Below are 20,097 nucleotides of genomic sequence, written 5' to 3'. Positions count from 1 at the left end.
ATATGTTAATAAAAATATAAATATATTAATAAAATAGAAATAAATATATTAATAAATATAAATAAATATAAATATATTAAAATATACCCAGGTAGCAAAATAAGTCATTTTGACGTCATTTTAACATCAAATTACGTCAAAATGACGTCAAAGTGACTAATTTTGCTACCTGGGTATATTGTGGCTCAGAGGAATATTCATTCATTTTAATATAATCACCGACGAGAATCTCGTCGGTGATTTAAATAAATGATGACGCGTGATTAGTTGCCATTTGCCATTAGTTGGATTTTTCGCGCATGCGCACTGGAATTTGCTACTTATACTTCCACGCTACTTCCGCTTTCCGCTGCTATCACACCCGGCAAGCTACTTTTCCGTTGCTCTCTTGGTGTGTATAATCTTTTAGGTTACTTGACGCAATTTAAATTTTAAAATAAATTTTTCGTATCGAGAAAATATATTGGTTTGATTGATTGTTACTTTTTGAAAATTTTTTCATAACATTCTTCTAACATTTTTCATATATTTGAAAAAAAACATGTAACAAAAAAATGTCTTTTTCATATAAATTAAATATAATAAAAAAATATAATTTATGAAATTTATAGAATTTATGTAATATAACAATGCAATATGGTGATTTAATGTATTTGTTAGAAATACAGTAAAAATAATGATAAATATGTATATGTATGTAACATATGTGTGTATATGATATATCCTGCTTTTGCAATTAAAACTTTAAAAGATGATGCAATTATGATTGTTAAAACAATTTCTTGCAACAATAATTTACAAGTTGTTAATACATATTTAAAATAATACTGTTTAGGAAACTGGAAAGATCTATAAAAAAAAAAAAAAAAAATGAGCCTGACATGGATTGAGAAATATAAACTTATTACTAGAAATCTTGGAGAATGGTTGGGAGATGAAAAACTTAAAAGTATCCTGAAAGAACGTGATCTCAAACTGTATTGGGGTACAGCTACAACAGGAAGGCCTCATATCGGTTACTTTGCACCTATGTCTAAGATAGCTGATTTCTTACGAGCTAGAGCAGAGGTAACAATTCTGTTCGCTGATCTTCATGCGTATTTGGATAACATGAAAGCACCCTGGGAACTTTTGGAGCTACGTACTCAATATTACGAAGCTGTAATCAAGGCAATGTTGAAGTCTATTGATGTTCCATTGGACAAGTTAAAGTTTGTCAAAGGCACAGATTATCAGTTATCAAAGTAAGTTGGATAATTCTACCAAAACTCCTTGTATTTCAGTATTCATTCTTTTCTAAAATTTACAATTTTCAAAATATTAGAGCTTTTTATTATTTTTTTCACCACATTTTCTAAATTGATATTAATTAACTAAAAAATTATTTTTTTTTTTTTTAAGGGAGTATACATTGAATGTATATCGTCTAAGCTCGCTTGTGACAGAACATGATGCAAAGAAAGCTGGTGCCGAAGTTGTCAAGCAGGTCTCTAATCCTCTGCTATCTGGTCTTCTTTATCCAGGGTTACAAGCACTCGATGAGCATCATTTAAAGGTGGACGCGCAATTTGGTGGCGTTGATCAGAGGAAAATTTTCACTTTTGCAGAGAAGTATCTGCCTATGATGGGATACGAGAAATGTATTCATTTGATGAATCCAATGAGTCAGTATTAAACAGGAAAAAATGAACAGAACAGCTTTTTCATGTTTTAAATATATTGTAATTTTCGTATATCTTTCATACATTTACTTTCTTTCCAGTTCCTGGTTTGGCAGGTGCAAAAATGTCTTCATCCGAAGAAGATTCCAAGATAGATCTGTTGGACAATGCTGCGATGGTGAAGAAAAAGCTGAAAAAAGCGTTTTGCGAGCCAGGAAATATTACGGACAATGGAATCTTAGCATTCTCCAAGCACGTTATATTCTCATTATTTAAACATGACGATGTTTTCAATGTACCAAGAACTACAGAATTTGGTATGTAATTTTTACTATCCTGTCAAGCTGCTCAAGACTGTTTGTGATTTAATTAATTTTTTTAAAAATGATAAAATTAGCAAAAAGAATAAATAAATATTTTTTATTATATTATCTGCGATTTTTTTCAGGTGGTGATGTGTCCTTCTCAAAATATGAGGATTTGGAAGCCGCCTTTGCGAAACAGGAGATACATCCTGGTGATTTGAAAAATGCTGTAGAGATATACATCAATAAACTCCTGGATCCAATAAGAAAGGAATTCGAAGCAAACTCAAAATTAAAATCACTTGCAAGCAAAGCATATCCTCCATCAAAAAAACAAAGTAATTTAGTTTGTTATTTTATGTATTTTATGACAAAATTGTTTTTCTCAAAAAATGTATATATATGATTAGTTTCGTATATATTATATAATAATATATAGTAATGATATTATATAGTATTGCTAATAACTAATTGCAATATTTGGTCATTATTTGATTTATTTAGAAGCCGTGGAGGTAGAAATTACACCTGCAAGATTGGATATCCGAGTGGGCAAAATAATCGAAGTTAAAAAGCATCCCGATGCGGACTCACTCTACATTGAAAAAATAGATTTAGGCGAACCAAATGGTCCACGTACTATTGTCAGTGGATTAGTCAATTTTGTACCTTTGAATGAGATGGAAAACAGATTGGTGGTGATCCTTGCCAACTTAAAACCAGCGACTCTCAGGGGAATTTCATCACATGGAATGGTTCTCTGTGCTTCAGTGTAAATATCCTATTATGTAAATAACATATTTTAGAGCATTATTCATGCATATATTTATTGTACATGAAATTATATAATTTTATAAAAAATGTAATAATTTTATATTGCCGTTAATTACAAATTAAGAGAGAATATACGAATAAGTATTACGATAATGACTAAAATATAATTCAATATTATATTTTACATCTAGCGAAGAACCAACGAGGCAAGTAGAGCCTTTGAGACCTCCTGAAAACAGCGTGCTTGGTGATAAAATTATTATCGAGGGATATGAAGATGGGACAACGGATGATGTGTTAAATCCAAAGAAGAAAGTGTGGGAAAAGCTGCAGGTACATACATGCACTGATCATTTAATGTGCTAGACATCCTATTGAATCTTTGCATTATATGCACTTCTTATTTTAAGAAGTTAAGATAAAAAATATGCATTTTATATTAAAGTACTATATATCATTAGGTTGATCTTGTGGTAAATGGAGATGGTGTAGCCTCTTGGAATGGAAACCCACTGCTCACTTTGGCGGGTGGCAAGATAACAAGTGATACTCTCAGAAACGTTCCGATTAAATAATGCAGTTATAACTAGCTTTATTTTTTATTACATCGATTAGCTAGAAATCTGTTACTTTTATGAACTGTTTCGCTTTTTGTATTTTTCTAACACTTAACGGGCGTTTTACATACACACAAAATTATAAAAGATTGAACAAAAATAATTTATATATATATAATATATATAATATAAAAATAAATAAATTCAATAACCTTTCAATTATAAAATTCTTGATAATATCTAATAAGATATAATAGATATCATAATTTTATCATTTAATGTAAGAAAAATGTAATTTCAAATAAAAAAGAAGTATTGTGCAGTTTATATGAAATGTTGCATGATTGAACCACTTTATTTTCTTTAGAAAATTAGTTAAAATATTGCAATACTTTATTACTTTTAGATATTGTTAAAGCAATAATAAATTTCTTGCAACATTCAATATTAGATATTTACTAATATATTTGCTTCTTATTAAAGACATTTTAATATTTATTTTATATTAAGCTTTCTTTTTATTTTTTTAGAGGAAACTATACATAAAAAAGATAAATTAATATAAGAGAGAAAGTTCAGTTAAAAAATAGCATATTGTTTTAAATAATTTAATAAAAAAGACATACTTAAATTTAAAAAAAATAGGTAAAAGCATTAATAAAATATAATACAAAATTTTTAAAAATTAATATATACTTAATACATGTACATATACATTAGTCATTCGTACTAATGATGAGTCACAACGATAAATGTTTTTATAATAATGCGTGTGTTACATATCACGCAATTATAAATAAAATTATGCTATTACAGTTCAGTTCAGTTCAGTTCTTCTTGTATTGGCACTGGACCATTCTATCCATCGTCCATGCTGCCAGATTATCTTCAGAGACAATTAAAAATTGACAAGCACAGTCAGTCCGTCAAGTAGTCAGGGTCGTTATATATTTATTTTATGTTTTTGCAAAAACGAAATGATAGGATCAACAATCTTTCGATGTGGAGTCTTTAGGAGAGAAACCACCTCATAGGGCGGAGGAAAGTTCAAGCGACGCTGGAGGGCATCCACCAGCTGGCCTCGATAAGCATTCAGAAGCGGGCAGGACCAAAGGACATGGTCTATATCCTGTCGAGGTGCACCACAATCACACTCCGGCGAGTCAACGATACCGCATCTATGCAGGCTGAAATTTAAATTATAGTGATTAGAGCGGATTCGGCAGAGCGTGGAGATCCCGAAGCGGTCCAGTCCCAGCCCGTTAAACCAGGGTCGGGGGGAAAAAGTCGGAAATAAGTTAAAGTATTGTCTGCCCCCTCTTTCGGCCCGAGCAAGCAAAAATCTCGATATCGATTCACTATACCTCTCCCCAATACCCGTATAGAGATCGGTGTGCGGAGGGAGATAGTCGGAAGGCTCTCCATTAAGGGCGGCCCTCCCAGCATGGTAATCCGTTGTCTCGTTTCCAAGTATACCCTTATGGGCAGGGATCCATGTCAGTACTATATCGATTCCCTGAAGGGATGCAGACCTCAGCTTGTTCTTCAAGACCAGAATTAAATAGTTTAAATCTCTATCCGTTTTGGAGTTAGAGATATTTTCAACTACACTGCGGGAATCTGTAAAAATAGAGGCATTTCTAATATTCCTCTCCAAGATGAAATTCACAGTATAAACTATAGCGATGCACTCTCCCGAAAAAATCGAGAGACTACCATTCAACTTATACCTCTTCTGCACTGAAAGAGTAGGAGAAAAATAAGCTGCGCCGAGATGTGGGTAAAATTCACACTTGGACGCATCAGTGAAGAATAGAGTCCTGCCCACTATATTATGAGATAAACGGTCTTGAAAGACAAGCTGAGGGAAGGGCGATAGAGAAATTTCCTCTACCATAGAAGGTGGAGTAACCTCGGTCTTCGGTATGAAGAGTGAGGTCTCTAAGGAAAAAAGGTACAAAGGTACTTTTGTGAAAGAAGCTATTTTGTGTTTTATCTTGATAGCATAGCAGAAGGCTTCGTATAATGGGAATTTTTTCGGAAATTGAAGTAATAGATTGGAATCGATAATCATCACATGGAGGTCATACAACTTGTCAACGAGAACGTTAAATCTAAGCGCGAAGGACCTGACAATGAATCTCCTGGCGAGGAACTCAGACCTAGATCGGATTGGGCCGACTCCTGTCTCCGCGTATACTACGTTAATCGGGGTAGACTGTCTCAATCCAACGCAGAATCTTAGTGCTCTACGCTGAACGCGCTCCAGAGCCTCCGTAAAAGCACCAACGTTAACTGGAAAGAAAAACGAGGCATAGTCAATCGAACCACGTATCATGGCCTTGAAAATGCAAAGCAAGGTGCTCGGGTGCGAGCCCCACCAGACCCCCCTAAGGTATTTCAACACATTTGTAAGTTTGCCACATTTGCTGGTTAGGTATCCTAAATGCAGGTGTCCCCTCAGCTTAGTATCCAAGATCACTCCCAGAAACCTACACGAAGGGACAACCCCAATAGTCGAATCATTCACGACGATGGAGAATCTTGAAAGGTTGACTCTTTTCCTAGTAAATATCATGAGGGCAGGTTTAGCCGGGGAAACACTAAGTCCCCTGGTGGCCAGAAAGTCGGAAAGCGCTCCAGCCGAACGCTCAACCGTTGAGAGAGAGGTCTCGAGGGTCTCGGACCTCGCAAAGAGAGCGACATCATCCGCAAACTGCACAACATCGCAACCCCCCCGAAGAGCCGAGCCACACTGTGCCAGATATATGTTAAACAGGAGAGGACTCAGGATGGACCCCTGGGGGACACCCCTGTTGGAGTTGTATGTACCAGAAACGTCACCATCAACCACGAACTGGAGCTCCCTAATACCAATCAGCTGGAAGACGAACCAAGAAATCTTTGGGTGGAGGCCCAGCTCCACAAGCTGTGACACCAGAATGGAAGGGACAACGTTGTCGAACGCCCCCTGGATATCCAAGAAAAGACACACGGTCGACTGCCTAGATAGGAACCCATTCTGGATCTCCGTCGTCAAAACTCCCAAGTTGTCCAGACACTCTTACGAAAACCAAATTGGAAGGGCGGAAGCAGATCGGAGGACTCTATCCACCAATTCAGTCGCGTCAGAATCAATATCTCCAGGACCTTCAACAAGCAAGACGTGAATGAGATAGGACGGTACTTACCAGGAGAACCCTTCGGAATCAAGAACACCAGAGAGTGACGCCAGGAGTCAGGGAACAAGCCGGCATCCAGGAGATCATTATATATGTCCAATAAGATAAGTAGGTATTCATCCGGCAGAAGGGAGAGCATTCGATTATCAACACGATCCATTCCCGGGGAGGAACGGATCTTCAGGTGTCGCACGACCGAGACAATCTCCTGGTGGGTAAAGGGCTGATCGAAAACCCCACAAGTATAGACACTCGGCAGGTCCCCCATGGCGGAAAAAGCCCTATGATAAACAGAGGGCGGACAAAGTGATGAGATAGCATCCCGAACCAGTGTTGTGAGACGGGCCGGGTTTTCTCGCGCATGCGCGGCGGACATAGCATCAGTGAGGTATATGTACAGATAAAAAGATGTACCATGATCACATAATTCTGCAAAATTTTTTGTAATATAAGGAAAAATTTGTAATATATAATTAATAATACAGCATACATATGCACAATTATATATATACATATATATTGTATTATTAAATATATATTACATATTTCTCCCCCCAAGAGTGTCAACCGTCAGCGCCCTATCTCCTACCACCTCTTCACTACAGATAGATACATCACTGCTAACAGCCATTATGGCCGCGCATGCGCGAGAAAACCCGGCCCGTCTCACAACACTGTCCCGAACGGCCTCCGATGCCCGCCGGGTAGAGGAGGGCGGAGGGACGTCCGTTGCAAGATGTCGGTTCCTGTACCTCTTAACGAACTTCCAGAGGTGTGAGATCGGGGTCCTCGGTGTGAGGCTCTGGCAGAAACTCTGCCATCCTCTACGCTTCTCACCTCTCAGCGTTCGTCTCGAAATGGCCTCCTGCTTCTTAAAGGCCTGAAAGTTCGATAAGGTCGGAAATCTTTTGAAAACCGAAAGAAGCCTCCTCCTCTCATCGACAGCCTCCTGGCAAGAATCATTCCACCATGGGGCAGGCCGAGAGGCTCTGCCCCCTCTGGCCGAAGGCATCCTCGGGGGACGTCTCCCCCTCCCCGGGGATGGAAACTGATTCAGCAGATGATCCCTGAACCTTTCATACCTCTGCAAAGGATCAAATGCCGAAGCGTCAACCGACTCACGAAAAGAATCCAGGGACGAGCACATATTCGCAACGAATTGCAAGTCTATATTCTTTGAGTGTTTAAGTCTATGCGAGAAAAATTTTCTCTTGTCAATGTGGGAGTTAAAAGAGATAGCCGTAGGGAAGTGGTCACTAAGGAAGGTGTCACCCAAGACGGACCACTCACACAGGCCCACCAAGAGTGCTGAAATGAAAGCAAGATCAATCGACGAACTGGCCTGAGAGGGCCGAGTCAAATAGGTAGGAGATCCGTCATTAACGCAGGTAAACGATGCATCCAATGCCGCAGCTAGAAGCGTCTCTCCCTCCCTGTCGCAGCGCCCACAACCCCATGCACGGTGGTGAGCATTAAAATCACCTAAAAGAATCACGTGTGAGAAAGAGCGACAAAAATCAAAAAGTGAGTCATATTCACATCGAGTCAGTGAGCCGCGGGGATATCTATATATCCACATTGGGAGACAATGGTGAGGTCAAAATTATTGTAATGAATGGAGATGGCCATACTAATTAGTTTATTGTCAAATTCCGGAGAACCATTTATCAGCGTGTAAGGCAGCGAAGTGCTGACTGCCAAAAGCAGGCCACCCCCGTGCCGAGTGAGGGAATCCTCACGAAAGACATTGTATCCAGCCAAACAGAAGCGAGAATCGCACGTAAGCCATGTCTCCGAGAGGGCAATGACCTCGTAATTCGAAAAAAGGGAAGCCGCATCCACCTTAGCCAGGAGAGAATGACAATTCCACTGTAGGATGTTAATGTTGGAATCATGCGCGAGGTTTGTAGCTGTTGAATCAGGCATCAGCGGAAGTATTTGTGGGGGAGTAGTCAGGAAGCATGGAGTTCATCAGCGTGTTAATAAAATTAATAATCGTTCATATAGCCCCAGTAGCCTAAGGAAAGGTGCAAGCTTGTCTACTAGAAGGGAAACAATATTGGTGAATTGCTCTAAAAGAGCGGGATCGGAGCCAAAAAGACAAAAAAGATCCTGCAGTCCCGAAGAGAACGGAGGCGGACCAGAGGCAACATTAAGGGTAACACCCTTCCCTGATATTGGAAGAGTTCGACCGTTAGGGGAAATGAGAGGGGGGAGGATTACGGGAGGGAGAGGGTCTAGGAATTGAAGCAAGGCCCGAAGGTCCAGTAGAATGCAAATTGTTGTTATTTTTGTCATTAGGATTAGAGCTACATCTCGAATAATGATTTTTTAGTCTTGAAAGTGACCCAGTCAAACTTGCAGTAACGCCCGCGTCGGAATCAATCCGATTATGTTTCAGGTTTTCATTGCTTTGATTTTGATTTTTATTATTATTATTCTGATTTTTCATGACGGAGGAGAGGGATGGACGGGGGACCAGAAGATAGGGCACGGGCATAGGAGCTGGAGTAGGAGGGGTGACAGGTCATAAGCGAAACATTACAAGCAGAACTCGAGCTCGATTCCGACAAAGAAGGAAAATTTTTTAATTTATTATTTGTACTGGGCATCTCCTTCCGGCCGCGAATACAGCAGCTTGCCTCTAGAAACGAGATATTTTCAGTGGCTGCATATTCGCGAATTTTCCTTTGTAAAATATATTCAGGACATTCAGTATTAGAGGCTCTATGAGGGCCCCTGCAATTTAAACAGATCGGCGGATTATCTTTCTTCGGGCATATTTCATCATTGGAATGTCTTTCTTCCCCGCAATAAACATCTGGCTCGACCTTTACATTGTGAGCGCATGTGTCCAAAACGAAAACATGAGAAGCATATAGAGGTCTTGGGAATAAACGGAGAGACGGAATGTCTAACCATATATAAATATATCTGATCAGGCAAAGTTTGACCTCTAAATGTGATAAGAATTGTTTTGGAAGGGGTAATGTTAGAAGAGTTATTTGATTCTGAAGATGCAGCAGATGGGGGGGCTTTCCTTTTCCCGTTCAATCTCTGGATAGAATTAATAATTGATTTTTTACAGTCAAGACCCTTTAAGATCTCCTCGTCAGACAAATTCAGCGGGACACCGCGTATTACTCCCTTTCTTGTTGTGCGAAAGAGAGGGATATATACAATATATTTATTATCTTTAAAAACTGCGCCAGAACATGAGACAAGGCGATTCGCAACCTCTCTCGATTTAAATTGTTATTTTTGAAAAACCTATCTTTCTAAGCTCGACAATATCTTTTTTATAATTGGAGTACAGGAGACGACCAATAGCTATAGGATCGATAGGGGAAGACGAAGAGGCCTCACTAGTCTGGATAACCACGTCAAAAGGCCCAGTAGCCGTGACGTCATATCTATTGCTCGAAAAGACTGAAATATCTTTTGGATCCTCGCCAGGAAAAGAATAAGAATTAGAATTGTCAGACTTACCCCGATTCATAGAAACATTATTTTCCTCAATCAATGTCAACTCATCATCCGGAGTCTCCACCGACTCTCCCTTCTTACGCTTAGATGGTCTGATCGAATCCGCTCTAAAATTGTTCGTATATCGTCGGTTGCGGCTTGGTTCTCCCGCGGATATCGGGTGATCCGCCGAACGTAAAGAACCCTGTGGATAAGATGCGGTATCGTTAGCATTAGTTATAAAGGGTTCACAATCCATAGATTCGGAAGGAGGCGAGAGAGGAGAAAGAGCGGAAGCAATACAGTCGAGTCTGTCTTCGTCACTCTGTGTTGTCAATTTACAAATGTTTTTAGCGAAAGAAGCTGCCAAAGCGGTTTTGTCAAGGCGAAGTGAAGGTCCGGGCCCAACATCATGCAAGGGGTCCTGGATCGACATCCTCCATAAAGATTAAGAGAAGAGAGAAAAAGCCACGAGGTCGTCCGATCAAAATGGCGGTGTCTTACTTCACACGCGAGAGTACAGCTGAGTCGATCGTTGGTTAAGTCTTGTGGTCCTACTCAAGACCCCACATAGCTGACTCGACAGTGCAATTATTACTATTATTCCTATTCCTGCGGCTATCAAGACGGCTGGAAATGGCTCAAGCTCTAGATTATCAGTTCAAGACGGAGGAGCACTATTTCACGCACATGTGCTTCACTACACGTTCCGAACCGGTCTCCTTATGCTATTACGTAAATGCCACTTTATAGATTGTGCAAGGCATCCCTGATAAAAAAAAATCGATAGAAAACAACAGAAAACGATTACATCGTTTTTAATCGTAGTTATGAATCGAAAGTTAACGAAAGAATATCGTAAATGTACGATTGATTCTCTAGCGTTTCCTTTCGTAAGTATCCTATTAATATGTTATCGTTTCTTATCATTTCTTTTCGCTAACCCATACAGCATTGAATGATTGTAAAAACATATTGCATAGATCTAACATTATAATATTGCATGTGAGTTGTGAAATATTCCTGCAATATTACTGCAAGAATGTGGCAATAGTAAAATTTCCGCCTTTAAAAAAATTACAATGTAATGCTATGGTATTATTACGGTGCAATATATTAAAACTAATATTAAATAAAACTTTTTATTTCGATATATTACGCGCTTTCATCATTATGTTTACTTATAGTAATTTAATGTAGTAAAATATATATATTTCTATAATTATTATCTTTAAATTAAGTAAATTCTAGTTTATGCTGATGTTATAAAACATTATTAATGTTATAACATCAAGCGTTAAATCTAGCATTTATTCGACATTTTAAAGTTAAGAGGCAATTGTACCTTTAGTCTTAGAGCTAATTTCATCAACTTTATATAATTCTCCTGACTAAAACTTAAGTACGAGATAGATAGTGAATCGCGCGTCGCATAGCGGTAAATGAAGGAACTAACGATTTGACTGAATACTATTCTTTTATAATATTTTTGGAATGTTGCTGTAAGATTTTTCATAAAATATTACAGTTATATGTTTCTATAATGTCCCTACAGTATTACAATGCAACTTGCAAGATTGTCATATTACTGCAATGTAATTGCAATGTACTGTTTTTGCAAATCGTATCGGTTCCTATTGTTTTCTATCGATTTTTTATCGGGGATGTTTTCTGTTGTAACTTTACGATAATATATTTATAAAATACGTTTTCAATTGTTTATGGTTGATGCATGATTAAAAATTATAGGATTTTTCGTAATTGTATGTTAAAAAACTTAAAACTTTTTTTATTATAAATATACAATTGATTACGAATAGATTTTCAATAATTTTTTCTTGATAAATTCCAATAAAACAATAAAAAACAATATATCACAATAAGAATTTTATCGTATTCTAACGATTGAATCCGCTTTTAACAGAGAATGAAAGAAAACGATAAAAAACGATAACATTTCTTTCGAAATCTAAAAAGTAAAACAATAAGATACGATAAGAAACGATAAGATTTTCTACAGATCGTATCGGTTCCTATTGTTTTCTATCGATTTTTTTTATCAGGGATAAGCACATTTATTTATTTACTACATTGTATCTTTCGTATCATTATATCTATTAACCCATTGATATCTCGCCAAAGATATTTTAACTTGTTCGACTATATATATTTTTTAAGGCTCCTGGGTGCTCACCGCGGCCATATTGGAATCGTGACGTCAGAGGCGAGAAAACACACGCTATTTTTTTTAGATGCCATTTCTAAATAAAAACATATTTGCATAAAATAACACTTAAGATCTCTTTAATACACTTCTAAAAAACGCCGAAAACTATTCTTTTCCCTTGACAGTCAATCAACAACCGTAAAATGATCGAGATATCAGACTTTGACATGCGGAATGACTTTGCAAAGACCAGAAGGACTGGGCCTTATAATATTACATTTTATAGCTGTTGATTGATTATAAAGGGAAAAGGATAGTTTTCGGCGTTTTTTAGAAGTGTATTAAAGAGATCTTAAGTGTTATTTATTCAAATATGTTTTTATTTAGAAATGGCATCTAAGAAATCTCAACGTGTTATTTCTCGCCTCTGACGTCACGATTCCAATATGGCCGCGATGAGAGCACCCAGGAGCCTTAAGGGTCGGCAGGAGACATGGTGGAGACCTCCAGCGGCCGGCCGGGAACTACGGATTCGTATATTCCAAATTTTAGCCAAAATACTGAATGAATCTCATTAAATTTACGATATTCTTAATCAGTAAGCTCGACTGTAATCAGCTAAAGAGCTATTTTATTAAAAAAAGGTGAAAATAAAATTTTTTAATAAACTTGGGGAAATGTGCAGTTAGCAACGGGTAAGGTTGGGTTAGCCGCGAGTCCGTATTTAATTTATTATAAATTTTTAAGAGCAAAAATGCAAAATCCGGCTCTTTAGCTGACTGTAGACGATCCTACTGATTATGAATATCCAAAATTTAATAAGATTTATTCAATATTTTGGCCAAAATTTGGGATGAACAAATTGAGTGAGGATCTCACTAGATTTATATGTACAGAGCAGCTGGGGTAACATACTGACAGCTTGACAAGGAGAGACTATCATTCTGTCTTTGTCTCTCTTGCATCGCGTATGTAGTAGCGTCCATGTAGGCACAAATACTAATATGTTGAGCACACGGATGCGATTATTGAAAGATAATATCAACAAGAACCGGCTATCGTATTACCTTTGTTTCTCTGTTATGTAAAACGAGGATAACGATATCTTAGATCTTGCTCCTAACAATATCTTCCAATAATTGTATCTTATTGTATGCCGTATCTCGCATACATTATGTATCTCAAATTATAGAATAATGATTTATTAAATATTAAAATATATGTATATATTTTTTAAAGATTATTATATGTATAATTTAGAAAGAATATTTAAAATATTTATAAGTTTATATATATATATATATACATATATATATGTATATATATATACAGGGTGTCCCATAATTCGCGAACCACCCGTCAGTTGCAGGTAGAGCATGTTGAACTGAATAGAAAAGTCCTCTACCATTTTGCGATTTTCGCAATAATTAATGAGAAATAAATTAAAGAAGATCAGCCAATGCATATGTTCTTTACATCACGATTTATATGGAGCAAGTATTCTTATACAGTAACATCAATATAATCAAAAAGTAATTAAGTAATACATATTTGTTAGCCTATAAATCTACAATTGCCACTACATGTTAGACAAGAATTAAAATACTCGTTCTCTCCTTGTCTCTCTATCGCGCTGACGATACATAAAATATCGATAAAAAAGTAGAAGTAAAAAAGCAATAAATTGCCAAGTCCAATAAGCGCCCGTGTCTTACATGTTGTATATTAGTTCACTCTGCGAATTATTATTTTATCATTATTATTTATCATTGTACAATTTGGAGACATATATATAAATTTTTGATACTATTTGTTATATATACGCATATATATGCATATATAAAATTTACAAAAAGTGGGTGCTTATTAGCCTTGCTACATTCCTGCCTTCTGCTACGGAAGGCCAGAAAGCATTTTCAGAGACTCGATTCTTGAATTCATTCGCAAGAGAAACGTATGCGCAAATTCGGCTCTTACAGAAAAGTTGCAAGTTGATTGGCTATCGCATGGCTCTTAGCCAATCAACTTGCAACTTTTCTGTAAGAGCCGAATTTGCGCATACGTTTCTCTCGCGAATGAATTCAAGAATCGAGCCCCAGGCCGTATCTCGCGTGTAGCATGTCACGTGATTAGCACGGTAGAGGAACAAGGATAACGTGATTATCGATCCTTGTCTCTCTACCGTGCGTCCGCGTGAGCAATGCAATGGTGTGCACGTGTACATACATACACCACTACATAGAACCTGGGAGTTCGTTTCGCAGCGTTGGCAACATTGAAACCGGAGTTTCGCGTTGTCACCGCGAGAGGCCTCCAATGTCAATTCGGAGTTTGCCTGGGTGCCCTGCCGACCCTTAATGTATTATATAATTATATTAACTTTTTAGGAGGGACAGAATTTCAAGTTCTTTACAATAAAGAGATTGATTTTAATTGTGATACTGTAAATTGTACTGTGTAGCAAATAAATCAATATTTATTAAATTACATGAAGATACAAATATGAATAACATTGAAAACAATATAGAAGAAAATATACAAGAAAATATACAAGAAAATGAAAATGATAAAGAAAATACAGAAATATTTGCATGGACGGATGCTAGTACCAAATTATTTTTATGTTTATATAAAGAAAAAATTAATTTAGTTATAACTAGAAAAATTAAAAATAAAAAAGTCTTATGGCATAAAATATCAGGCATTAGATTTAGATCTTTTTCATCTGAAGAATCTAATAATTCATTTATTATTACGTGATGCGCCATCACTGCACTAAATGGCACTGAAACGTTCTTTATATTACTTATTTATACCAGCTTGTCCCCGCTTGCACTAGTTTAGTTCAGTGCAGTGCACTGTGAACTCAGTGCAGCAATAAAGAACAAACCTTCTATGAACCTTGCTACCGAGGTGGATTGAAAGAGTAACGTCGTGACATATAATAGTTATAAAACGTATAATGACGTTAAATTTAATAGAAAATGTGCATATGCTTATATATACGCAATGAAAATGGTAACCATTTAAAGAAAACAATTTATTTTAGATAATGAACAAGAGAAATAAGTAGAAAATACGATTCCAAAAATTAATATTAAAATTAATATTAAAAATTAATATTATGGTTAAATTATAGGTATACATAGCTTCATTTCGTGTAAATTTATTATATATATAATATAAATTACTACTTACTATTTCGCGTTCCAAATTCATTCGACTAGAATAACTTACTCTGCCTTACTCTTTCCCCCACTACTCTGAGTTTATTAGAGTTGTTAGAGTAGAATTTTGGAACGCGCGCGCAGCCCTGAATGTCAAACAAGAATCGAGAAATCCTTCCTTTATCAGATTATAAAAATTAGATATATGTATTAAAATTATTATTTTTTATTATATAACAATATCTCTCTCCAAATAAATGAACTATTAACAGAAATACATTTTTATTTAAAATGTTTATTGCGTATGTATCTCATCCTTTGATACAATGATAGGATGATTGCAAAAGATTTACGTATAAATAAAAGAACTTTTTAATCAAACTTTTTTAAAAACAAAAACAACGTTATATAAATTGTAAATCTATTGTACACTAAAATGTTTTGAAGAAGTTAATTTTGTCAAATAAACTGTTTTAGATCAAAGATAGACCTGTAACAGCGACAAATCCCGATAAAGTGCTAAATATTTTGCTCTTTTCTTGAGAATCCGCATACAGATTCGCAAAGTTACACACATAACACGATATCGCCTCTTTTTTTATATAAAAGTTCATAAAATTTTAAAAAAAGTTAAATTTAATCTACAAAAGAACCTGTCTAGTATAAGAATTATTTAAAAGAAATTTTAATTGTCGCATAAAATTTTTCAAAAAAATGTTAGAAAATCAATACAAATCAACTGTTTCTAAACATATTATTTTTTTTATAAAGCAACTTTTGAACTGATCGTGAATGTAAATTGACATAATTGTAAATATTTTATAAATATAAGAAAAATCAGGCTAATTGAAAGTCAGGCGGTAATGGAATATTTTCTCCTTTCTAATTTTATTTATTAATTGTTTATTATTTATTATATACATTTCGGTCTTTTTATCGGACCATCATCGCAGCAGCTATCAAACAATATATAAGACAGTAAAAATATAAACTATAAAAATGAAAATTTACATCATATAAAAGTACATACATAAATCGAGTTAAAGATTGCATACGCTTTTCTATAATCTCGGCAATCTTTATGACAATCCAAGTGGCAAATGCACATCATTTTACATCAAAATGACGTGAGCTTGCTACTTGATGAGAAACGATAGCAATAAGCCTCCTTGGTTGCAGTCATTGAAAAAGAAAACACGGCAGTGGTTGTTTGTAATTATATAATATCTGAACAGTCAATATATGTATATATAAATTATCGCAGTGTTGAGCTTAGAAAAAAATTGGAATTATAAGAGAAGGCGACTCATCACATCTATTGCAAAACATCAAGAGTCGCATTAACTATCAGTTAATTAAAAAAAAATACTTAACACACGATCGCATGATATTAATGGTGTATAAACAATGGTGTGTAAACAATCATAAGAATCTCCAACATTTTTGTACGTTGAAATGATTTCACAACAAACGCCAAGTTTAAACTTCAGACAAACTCTCCACCATAAAATATAATCGCAGACTTTCTGCAGACTTGTCACTCTAAAAATTCAAGTATTTCCAGTGAAAAATTGAGATTTTCAATTTAAAAATATCAAAGTGACATTTACAAACTTACAAGTTCATACAAACATTACATTACATATAATAGATTGCTTAAAATTCTACAACTCTTACATTAAACATTTTTTTTCTAGAATCCATAGTTTTCGAAATATGGGTTATTCCGTTACTTTTTCTCCACTCTATATGTAAATACGCATACGATGTTAACAAAAATGGATTATTGCACTATAGTAACAGTATATTCCTGAGACTAAATCAAGTTAAAACGTTCTATTTTTTTCTCTGGCTCAAAGAGTTATTGTGATATCATAAGCTAAATATTTTTTTAAAAATATTGGAGAATGACGCAGCGAGGTATATTATTATAATCATTTTTTTATAACAATCTCAATAATCTCTCTTTTTGATAATAATCTCAATATTCTCTTCAATTAAAACTTAACAATGTTTCTTAATATGCATACTATATAATCTATATTTATTAATTTTTTTATATAAGTAATAACATAAACAATACTTATTCTTATGTAATGTATTATACCTATATTTATATTTAGCATGTATATTAAGAAATATTGTTAAAATTTAATTATATATTAATAAATTGTAGAATGTTGTAAATATACATATTGTATAAATAAATAATCATTTAATAAATTAATAGAACTTCAAGCGGTTTCCTTGACATTCAAATTGATGATTGCCATCTCGTGATCTGTTGTAGTTTTGTTCCTTCCATTAGATATTGCAATCACATCTTCACAGGTCTAAAAAGAAACAATCACGATGAATATTTCTTTTTATTATTTCGTTAAATAAAATAAATATTTTTATATAAAACTAAAGAAATCTATGGCAAAGTAAGCACAACAATATGGCGTCTTTGAGTATATATTGAGCATTATAAATGTTTTAACATATAAGTTGCGCATTTATTTTAAAATTCACTCAACGTGTTTTGTGTAGATTGTGTAGATAGTTTTTTATCAATATGCTGCAATTTTATATTTTCAAATATATTATCAGATGTTTTGACAATTTATTTAAGTATTTTTTAAACCATATGACTTAATTTTTAACAATTGTTATATCGATGCGTTTACTTCATGTTAGAAAAAAAAAATAATAGCAAATTACCCATAGTTTCTTGTTGTAATTCTACCTTGTAGGAAGGATTGTCATAAGCTGATGTTGTTTTACGAGATGATATGTCGGCCTTACTACTCGTTCGTCTTTTCATCAACATCATTAACAAAATCAAAGTTGATAGTATTGCCAAAGAAGCCACAATGGCCACTATCACCAAGGGGCCGTAATAATCTCCTTCATAGAGAGGAAATGATGCGATTTTTCCGGCTGCAAAAAATATATATGATCCAGTTTGATTATAGTAAACATATTAAAAAAAAGACAACCACAGATATTTTTTGAAAAATTAAAACTACATTAAAATCTAAAACACTGTATGAATTTTTATAAAAATAGTATAACATATAAAGGATAAACCATTTTAATCGACGCACGCTAGTTATCTCATAAGATTAGCAATATGACAAAAAATGTTGTATACAAAAGTTGTTTCAGAGTGGACACTTGATGATAACCTTGATGATGACCTTGACTCTGACCTTAGGATCAAATTTAAGGTCAATTTATTTCAAGATCAATTTTATTTTTTAATTAAAATTACTATAATTTTTTTATATAAATTGGTTCCTTGCAATATTTGGCATAAAAAGTTATAAGAGTAGAATTGCCAAAAAATGAATAGTTTATGAGATATTTTACATTTTAATTGGATATAATTTTACTTAAACTATGAAATATCTCGTAACATATTCATTTTCCGATGATCTTAGCTCAATACTTTTATGCACAAAATAATGAGAAGAATCAATTGGTGTAAAAAAAGCACACACATATATATATATAATATATGTATGTACTTATTTTTTAAACAAAAAAGTATGTAATTTGCAAGCTACATATTTTTAACAACCCTCGATCTTTCATCAGTCAACATGTGTGTCTAAAAAATATTTTCGAAATCTCTTTGAAATGTTTTTTAAATATGTACATGTTGTCTGTAAAGCCTAGTCTACAATGGCAGTAAAGCAGTATAGAGTAAGCAGTAAGCAGTAAGCAGTATGAAATGGGAATTGCCCATTTCGTTACTCCCGGTCTTTACATCCACTAAAAACAGTATACAATGGCAATAACAAGGCTGTAGGAATAAAGAGTATACTGTTTTTAGTGGATGTAAAGACCGGGAGTAACGAAATGGGCAATTCCCATTTCATACTGCTTACTGCTTACTGGTTACTCTATACTGTTTACTGCCATTGTAGATTAGGCTTAAGATATAAAATTTTTTTGCGGCCAAGTTTTCATAAGAAACCTCTACCCTTTTTTCACCATCTTCAATTTAGCTAAACGCACTCGGCCAAAAAAAACCGATACACTTAACAAGTAGTAAAAAATAGTGAAACTTCAAGAATTTATAATTCACAAGGGAAGTTAGGCAACCCGAAAATTCAAAAAATGTTAAAACTTGGTGTACAAGTATAATAGTTTATCCACAACAGAAACCTATTTTTTTTGTGCTGAATTACGGTCTAAGAGGATGAAACCACCCCTCATAAGTAGAATGGCTTTCTGCTTTTCACGATATATTTCGAAAATTATTCAGGATATCAAAAAATGTTTTAGACAAAAGTTTTATGTTAAAAACACCTCTATTTAACCACATTAATAAAACTTTGAAAAACAAATTTTTGGGGAAAATTTTTTCAAAAATTGTTGCAAAAAATTTTGTTTTCAAAATTTTATTAATGTGGTTAAATAGAGGTGTTTTTACCATAAATCTTTTGTCGACAACATTTTTTGATATTTTGAATAATTTTCAAGATATATCGAGAAAAGCGAAAAGCTCCTCTACATATAAGAACAGTTTTTCCTTTTAATTTATTTACTTACTTCCCTACATGTGTGCGTAAAATTTCTCATAAAAACAGCTCCATTTAATTACATTAATATAATTTTTAAAAGATAATGTTTCTACCAAAGAAAGTTAAGCAATCCGAAAAATCAGAAAATTGTGAAACATGAAAAATAAAACTAATTAATCCTACGAGTAATTTAATTAATTAAAACTAATCAATGACGTATATGAATCATAACAACAACAACAGAAAGTGTTATTTTATTAAACAATTTTGCAAACCGCATGATAAATAAGATATTGCAATTCTTT

General features: G+C 34.5%; 2 protein-coding genes across 3 annotated transcripts in view; one reads left to right on the top strand and one right to left on the bottom strand.

Annotated features, from left to right (window-relative positions):
• The first annotated feature begins 283 nt into the window (after positions 1–283).
• Positions 284–3,448, top strand: LOC145945699 (tyrosine--tRNA ligase, cytoplasmic-like). Its single transcript, XM_083054825.1, has 8 exons — positions 284–391; positions 836–1,244; positions 1,402–1,664; positions 1,763–1,978; positions 2,110–2,304; positions 2,471–2,738; positions 2,932–3,073; positions 3,202–3,448. Exons 2-8 carry the CDS (start codon positions 871–873, stop codon positions 3,313–3,315), a joined length of 1,572 nt encoding a protein of 523 aa, XP_082910951.1. The 5' UTR covers positions 284–391; positions 836–870; the 3' UTR covers positions 3,316–3,448.
• Positions 3,449–16,159: 12,711 nt separating this feature from the next.
• The window catches only part of Sas (stranded at second), a 33,486-nt gene continuing 29,548 nt past the window's right edge, over positions 16,160–20,097 (bottom strand). The window contains exons 12-13 of one of the 2 annotated variants that reach the window (XM_083054822.1): positions 18,007–18,200; positions 16,160–17,611 (exon numbers count right to left, since the gene is read on the bottom strand). In XM_083054822.1, coding sequence (XP_082910948.1) covers positions 17,513–17,611; positions 18,007–18,200 — 293 coding nt within the window. In that variant the 3' untranslated portion in view covers positions 16,160–17,512. Of the gene's footprint in view, positions 17,612–17,981; positions 18,201–20,097 lie in introns of both variants that reach the window. The other variant, XM_083054823.1, reaches the window with a different exon arrangement.

The sequence above is a fragment of the Prenolepis imparis genome, unplaced genomic scaffold, assembly GCF_030444845.1.
Source record: "Prenolepis imparis isolate NDT839.2.m4 unplaced genomic scaffold, iyPreImpa1.0 SCAF_14, whole genome shotgun sequence".
Classification (NCBI taxonomy): domain Eukaryota; kingdom Metazoa; phylum Arthropoda; class Insecta; order Hymenoptera; family Formicidae; genus Prenolepis; species Prenolepis imparis.
The sequence above is the reverse complement of the archived record's forward strand: the minus strand, read 5'-3'. Positions and strand labels throughout refer to the sequence as shown.